The sequence below is a fragment of the Leiobunum rupestre genome, chromosome 2 (genome assembly GCF_980474605.1).
Source record: "Leiobunum rupestre chromosome 2, qqLeiRupe1.1.hap1, whole genome shotgun sequence".
In the NCBI taxonomy this organism is placed as follows: domain Eukaryota; kingdom Metazoa; phylum Arthropoda; class Arachnida; order Opiliones; family Sclerosomatidae; genus Leiobunum; species Leiobunum rupestre.
The window spans coordinates 70,518,971-70,526,481 of NC_143385.1; the positions used below are offsets into that span (position 1 = coordinate 70,518,971).

The 7,511-nt window shown below is 39.5% G+C and overlaps 2 protein-coding genes across 2 annotated transcripts; both read right to left on the bottom strand.

Moving 5' to 3' along the window:
* Window positions 1-1,292: 1,292 nt before the first annotated feature.
* On the bottom strand, window positions 1,293-2,003 carry LOC149958908 (uncharacterized). Its single transcript, XM_090167284.1, has one exon. The coding sequence runs from the start codon at window positions 2,001-2,003 to the stop codon at window positions 1,293-1,295; it is 711 nt and encodes a 236-aa protein (XP_090023410.1).
* A 535-nt stretch (window positions 2,004-2,538) lies between these two features.
* Window positions 2,539-6,019, bottom strand: LOC149958909 (uncharacterized). The gene is made up of 5 exons (XM_090167285.1): window positions 5,771-6,019; window positions 5,330-5,432; window positions 3,832-5,100; window positions 3,034-3,692; window positions 2,539-2,979 (listed from the first exon to the last, which is right to left on the bottom strand). The coding sequence occupies exons 1-5, from the start codon at window positions 6,017-6,019 to the stop codon at window positions 2,539-2,541; spliced, it is 2,721 nt and encodes a 906-aa protein (XP_090023411.1).
* Between the last annotated feature and the right edge of the window lie 1,492 nt (window positions 6,020-7,511).

Sequence of the window (7,511 nt, forward strand, 5' to 3'; positions counted from 1 at the left end):
GCGAACTTTATTAAACCTTAAAAATTAAGTATTTATATTGTACTGACAATCGGTGAAAGTTTATCCTTCTAATCAGTAACACATTTATTATAAAATGGTCCTCTTTTGCGTGCTATATATACATGTAACTAATACTGTAGTGTTTTAAAACCTTTTCGGCACATCGTTTTCGAATATTAGTAATGAAAGGTTACAAAAATGGCCGCAATATATAGGCTGAAAAGGAAAACAGCAATACATAAGATGACATTTGTACATTGGTGTTGTACACTTTGTTAAAATTTCAACGTTAATTTATTAATCAAAAACGCGGTTTACGGGTAGTAAACAATTGTGGTTGCCATTACGGTTATGTAGTTTATAGTGTGTTTTGATGTATAAATACAGCGTCGGTCACTAGAAGGCGATATTAAAAATCTACACAATTTTAAAGGTATACGGTGGCCTCGTAAATTACGTATGTGTGTAACACCAAAAATAAAATTTATTGGAATTAATTTACATTAAAACAATTTATTAACCTCTCAAATACCTGTCCCTTCTTGGCCGCAACGAATGACTCAGGTCTACCTATATATCACCTTCTATACTCAGTGTTAATTTCTACTCTAAGATTAAAACCACCTGACAACTTCTCGAAATAATCAACAAAATCAAACTTTAATGATTTCTAAACTTTACAAAAGAATTGAGGCGAGTGGCCGTTCTCAACCGTTATAAAAAACACTTCTTTTTTCATTCCGCTACATGTCTGCCGTGCCCGCCCTGAAACGTATGGTTGTATGTACATTTTTTTATTTTATTTTTATTTTCTTCCATTGCGTGCCCCCCCTGAAATCAAATCCTGGTTACGGTGCTGTGGTCGAATGACAGGTCAAGTATTTCAAGAACATGTAAATCTTTGAGGAAAACACTTAAAACGACTACAGCATTACTTTCAGATTTGAAACTCCCGCCAAACTAGCTAAAAACGTCATAAATAGGAAGTGTAATAATTTTGCGAAGAATTCAATAATTTTTTATCGTCGATACCATTATTTCCGTTTTCAAATCTGACAGCGCTGGCAGCGCTTCTCTTTTTTATTTTAAGGGCAAAGTCCGAGGAAAGTTCGAGAACGAGGGGCTATTCCCATTTACTTCGGGAAGGGGAATCAAGCTTTGTTTATTTTAAAAAGGGGGGGGCAATGGACACAATAATAACTAGAACTTTTAGACATGATTCGTCTTTTAACATTCCCGCCCGATGAGACCTGGTGGGTCTCATAAGTTCAATATATCTAACAATTTTTTTTTCAAATTTCTAAGTTACACAACAGTTTAACTGGTCTTTTCAAAATGCTCCCATTAGATAGTTTCACAAAACATGATCTGATTATCTCGTCCCTTCCTAGAACAGTTTTTACCACTTTTCCCAGCTTCCAAGATTGACGTGGTTGGTTGTCTTCGACTATCAGAACTACGTCACCAATCTTCAATTTCGCTCCTGGTGTAGACTTTTGTACATCATGGGCTGACCTTAGATCCAAAATATATTCCTTTCTCCATCTTTTCCAGATTCGATTCAGTAGCGTCTCCTGATATCTCCATCTTCTTCTCAGGGTATTCCCTTTCACGTCGCTAGGTTTTAAGTCCTCTATGGGAAAAGAAGTACTTCGGTTGGGGATTAGGAAATGCAATGGGGTAAGAGGTGACAAATCATTTGCGTCTTCGTTCAAGTAGGTGATTGGCCGAGAAGTTATTATTTTCGAAACCTCTACCAATACGGTACTTAGTTCTTCGAAGTTTAAAAGAGCACTACCAAGATTCTTCTTTAGTACTTGTTTAGTAGAGCGTACCAGCCTTTCCCACCATCCACCTTCCCAAGGAGACTTGGGGACAATGTACTTCCATTTTACGCCTTTAGAGTTGCAGAATTCCTTGACCCTCCAGTTTTGAGCGATGTGATAAAGCCTGCTTATTTCTCTGTCTGCCTTTCTAAAAGTCAGGGTGTTGTCTGAATACATAATTTCGATCAATCCTCTTATGGACATGAATCTTCTCAGAGCCAGTAAAAAACACTCAGTGGTCAAACTTGACACCAGTTCTAAATGAATGGCCCTTGTCACGGCACAGGTGAACAGGGCCGGCGCTAGGATTTAACAGGCCCCAGGTAGTTTTTACTCCAAAATTTGGTTTTTTTGGAAATAGTCAGAAAATTTTAGATAGGCACCCGTTCCGGCGGGCCCCTTTCAGAGGCCCGGGCCCGGGGTACTTTTGCCCCTCTTACCCCCCCCTAACGCCGGCCCTGTAGGTGAACAAGGCTATATAGGACTTCGTTGAACTGGCTTTCTTCATATCGGTTTTTCTGAAGTCCTTTATAATCAAAGGTCCAGCGAAGTCTATCCCCGAAATGGCGAATGGAGGTGATTTGCAAACCCTATCCTTGGGTAAGGGAGCAGTTTTTTCGCTATATGGTTTTGACTTCCATTTTTTACACATGATGCAGCGGCTTATGACTTGCTTTGTCGCTTGTCTACCTTTTAATATCCAATAATTTTCTCAAAGAGTTGCTAATGTAGTAGACACTCCTGCGTGCATTAAATTCTCATGTTCTTTCATAATTATTAGCTGCGTCAAGTGGTTCTTGTTTGGAAGTAATATTGGGTGCTTTTCGGAATAGGTGAATTCCGTGTATTGTAATTTTCCTCCAACTCGCAGTATCTGGTTTTCGTCGATAAAAGGATTCAATTGTTCTAATGGAGAGTCCTTAGTGATGGGTTTCTTCTCTCTTATAGCTTTGATGTCCTTCTGAAAGGCAGAATTCTGAGTTTCCAATGCCCAATAGTCTTTTGACGTTTTTAATTCTTCAGTTGTTAATGTCTCCGATTTCTGTACATCCTTTTTTCGGCAGTTATTTATAAATCGGTTGACCCAGGCGGTGACTCTTAATAAGTAGTTAGAATCACTATAGTCTTCTGGTTCCATGAAAAGGTCGATGCCCTTGTTTGCGCAGGTATTTACTGACGTAGTTTTATAACATTAACGTAGCTCAACTTCTGTTTCTTCTACTTGATTTTCCAGGTCAACTTTCTTAATTGGCCAACTTTTTTCTTGTTGTGATAGCCAATTTGGTCCTCGCAACCATAAGTCATTTTCGATTAATTTCTCTAATTCAAATCCACGGGTCAATAAATCTGCTGGATTCTCCTTCCCGCTTATATGGTTCAAAGATTGGGGAGAAACCTTTTCCTGTACTTCTGTTACTCGATTCGCCACGAAGGGCTTCCATCTTCGGGCACTTCCTTTAATCCAGTAAAGGGTTATGGTTGAGTCACTCCAAAAATAGATATTTTCTGCTTTAATCTTGAAATCCTCTTTGATCCTTATGGTAAGTCGCGTTCCAATCACTGCGGCCAATAATTCCAATCGAGGCAAGGTAACCTTTTTCATGGGAGACACTCTGGCCTTAGAAGTGATCATAGTTACTCCAATTCGTCCGCTTTTTGTCACGTATCTCACGTAACAAACCGATCCATATGCGGATTCACTGGCGTCAGTGAAACAGTAGAGTTGCACTTTTTCAAGGTCACTTTCTGATTCGCCCAAAAAGAAGTGTTTTGGAATCTTCATTAAACTGATTGTACTTAATTCGTTGGCCCAATTTTTCCACAAGTCTTCAAGATCAACGGGTACTTCTTCATCCCAGTCCAAGCCTTTTCCCCACAGTTTTGTAAAATCATCTTGACTCGGATGGTGTAAGGTGACGAGAATCCAATAAGGTCAAAAATCCTAGCCGATGCTTTCAGGATCGTTCTCTTGGTGGTTGAAGCCGATTTCAAATAAGTCAAAAACCTTTGACTACGAAATAAAAGTTGTCTTCTCGATAGTTCCAAGCCAGCCCTAGGACCTTTGACGTCGCGGGAATTCCAATTATTGGTTTCTCTTCGGGAATGCTTTCTATAAAACCTTCCTGATTCCAAACTTCCATAAGGTCCTTTGAGTTTGACAACCATTTTCGTAGAGTCATTCCGGCGTCTTCTAATATTTCTTTGGCCTCCTTCGATCTTTCGTATGCTGGTTCAACGTTTTGTTCTCCTGATGTTAGATCGTCGACATACAAGTCGTGTTCCAGTATTTTCGCTGCTTTTGGGAATTCCTCTTCATATTTTCTTGCATGATGGCGAATGGTAATTGCAAGTAGAAATGGACTGCATGTTACTCCGAAAACCATTCTTGTAAATTGAAGTATTTTTACTTTCATGGAGGTCCCATTCGTTGGAGGTTCCTGAAACCACAAGAAGCGCAATACATCTCGGTCTTTGGGGGCGATTTCGATTTGTAAAAAGGCCTGTTGGACGTCACCCATAAATGCGACCTTGTGTTTTCTGAATCTAACAATAACGTCGTAAAGCTCCGGATTTAAATTGTCTCCCTGCTGTAAACATTCGTTTAGAGAAAGTTTCCCTTCTTCTTTAGCAGAACCATCAAAAACTATTCTGAGTGTTGTGGTTATTCTTTCCTTGTCTATCACGGCTTGGTGAGGAAGGTAGTAAATAAGATCATTATTCGGTAAACTGTCTACATTTACGTGTTCAATAATTCCCTTTTGTAGATAATCTTCTAGGACGGTTTTATAGTCCTGGTATAACTCGGGTTCACGTTGAAATCTTCGCCCTAAACTTGCTAGTCTTCGGTATGAATTATTGTAGTTCAAGGACAGTTCGGGTATCAACTCCTTTATCCACGGTAAATTCACTTGATATCGTTCTCCCGTGAATTTTACGGTTTCCTCAAAGTTTCTTGTTGCCTCTTTCCTCTGAGAATGGTCTTCTATATTGTCAATAATTCCAATGGATTCCAGTTCCCATAATCTTTTAAGATCTCCCGTGATTTTTTCGTCGTAAACTTGGACGTGATTGACTGTAACGCATCCTACTTTAGTTCCGATGGACATCACAGCTGACGTGGTCGGACCTTGAATTAGCCATCCGAAAATACTCTCAGTAGCGCCAACCATTTCGTCCAAATGCAGGAATTTTCCAGTAACTACACGGCAGTAGTATTCTGATCCTATGAGTACAGAAATGTTCATATCGTGTAAATCTTCTGGTGACGTGTCGTCTGCCAGTTTCAAGCCTCGTTATTTTCATATTCTTGCGAATTTCTTTTCCAGGGACACACATAATGCCTTCATTAATGTCAGGACTCAGGAACTTCTAAAGCTTCGCATTAAAAATATATTCCTATAAATTGAAAATATTGTTCATATGGGCGTTCTTTATGACATCAACCCTTCCAAATCTTCTTTCTAAGATCCCAATCGCTACGCGATAATTCGTATCTTCTATACTTAGTGACGAAACGGCGTTGTAAGCAGGTCCCACTAAATATGATCTCAAATACACCAGTTTCTCAGTGTTACTTCTAACGCTCTTATCAATTAAGAGCTCAAACTGAGACCAAAAACTTTTCCATAGTTGGACCTCTCCGTTAAATTTGGGAATCTCAATTTTTGGAGGTCGCGCGGAAAATGAATTTTGTACTTGCCCAGTTGTTGAACGTTGTGCGAAATGTTTGGTATCCGATGATCCCCCGGAGTTGTTCCTTCTTCGTGTTGACATTAGAGAATTCTTAAAGGGATCCATCACTCACAACAGGGGGAGGCATAGGGGTAGCATAACATCCAGACTTGCAGTGTGCTTCAAAACCAGTTTTTTTGTGACCCCTATGCCTTCCCCTGTTGTGAGTGAGGGATCCCTTTAATCAACATTTCCGCTTCCGTTTTAATCACAATAATTTTATCAATTTGTTCTTCAGCTTCCCTGACCGTTGCCGCCATGTTTGTCAGGGGTACAGCATCCTCGATCTCTTCATCAAGTGCTTTTAATGCTTCTTCTTTCCTGACTAACTTTGCCACTAAACACTCAATCAAGATAACATTCGGCGGATCCTTCTCCAATTGTTCTTCTATTTTCGTAATTAACGTATCAGCTAAACTACGGAAAGTGTCCCGTTTAGAAACCACCCGTTCCAATTCCATCGTGAAATTGTTCGTCACGTCACGTGTCTTCTAAAGTAATCAAGAGTCCTTCAAAATGAACCTTTCAAGTTAAACACGCCGCTTTCTTTTATACGCGTTCACTCCTATCTAAAGGTTCCCGGGTTTCGGAACCATGTTAATTACTACTCTAAGATTAAAACCACCTGACAACTTCTCGAAATAATCAACAAATTCAAACTTTAATGATTTCTAAACTTTACAAAAGAATTGAGGCGAGTGGCCGTTCTCAACCGTTATAAAAAACACTTCTTTTTTCATTCCGCTACATTTCTGTCTACACAGCGCTTCTATTTTTTATTTTAAGGGCAAAGTCCGAGGAAAGTTCGAGAACGAGGGGCTATTCCCATTTACTTCGGGAAGGGGAATCAAGCTTTGTTTATTTAAAAAAAAGGGGGGGGGGGGGCAATGGACACAATAATAACTAGAACTTTTAGACATGATTCGTCTTTTATCACTCAGCGAAGCTAAGCTTTTTCCTATAATAAATATTATTTCCGCTTTTTTACGTTTAAAGTTATTATAATAACTTTAAACGTAAAAAAGTGGAAACTTCTATTGTTATAAACAACAAGTTGGCAAGCCAAAATATACCTCTCCTCGGAAGAATTGTCCCTAGTGGTATTAATTTCTCGAGATAATCCTTAAAGATATATCTCCGCAATTTAGAGTTATTTTTTAAAAATGTTATCCCAGTTCTATTCTATTCTAGAAAATTTTAATTATAATTAAAATAATTGAGAGAAACGACCAATTTTAATATATTCAGAATATCATAAGTTAAGTAGTTACAACAGTGAGTTAGACGTACTATAACAAAGCACAATTGAATTAAACCCTTTTTACCTCTCCGAGGGGACAAAGTCCCCTAGGAGGGGTTATACAACGACCGTGTCTGTCTGTGGGTGGGTCTGTGGGTGTGTCTGTCTGTCAGGACTGCGAACGCGTTCGCATTTTCGGTGCAAAGTGTAATCACTGCGTACGCAGTTTCTCAAAGGGTTGGCAAAACCACCGTGTGACGGTGAGCGTTAACGGAAGCATTTGCGGTTTGGTTTGGATGGTGTTTTTTCGCTCACCGTCGTGACGGTTTGGTGTATTACGTTTTTGTAATGTTTATGCGTAGGTTGTGAGTGTTGAATTTGTTGTGTTTGTGTTCTGATGGTTGTGCATGTTGAGTCTGTTGTGTTTATATGGGCGTTTTCTCTCCAACTTCTTCTTAATGACTTTGGGACGGACCGAGTGCTGAGTGTAATGCTACCTCTCAACGTCCAATGGCAGGGTTTCCACCAGTTGTACACGGTATTCGTCTTAGTATCAATTTGCGATCGCATCGGGCGGGATTTGAACCCGAGACCTCCTGATTGACAGGCGGACGTTCTACCACAGAACCACCGACACTTGTTACGCCTTATTGAAAATTAGACCTTCAGCTTTATCGGAAGCGTATTTAATAGAGTACGAAATTTTGGTTTAA

What these genes read in the sequence shown, in the direction of transcription:
- LOC149958908 (XM_090167284.1), bottom strand. Translation starts at nt 2,003, where the DNA reads ATGTATTCAGACAACACCCTGACTTTTAGAAAGGCAGACAGAGAAATA.
- LOC149958909 (XM_090167285.1), bottom strand. Translation starts at nt 6,019, where the DNA reads ATGGAATTGGAACGGGTGGTTTCTAAACGGGACACTTTCCGTAGTTTA. An exon ending in CTTTTATTTCGTAGTCAAAG is followed by an intron (nt 3,693 to 3,831) that starts GTTTTTGACTTA and finishes TGTGGGGAAAAG; the next exon opens with GCTTGGACTGGGATGAAGAA. An exon ending in ATCAAGTAGAAGAAACAGAA is followed by an intron (nt 2,980 to 3,033) that starts GTTGAGCTACGT and finishes TGCGCAAACAAG; the next exon opens with GGCATCGACCTTTTCATGGA.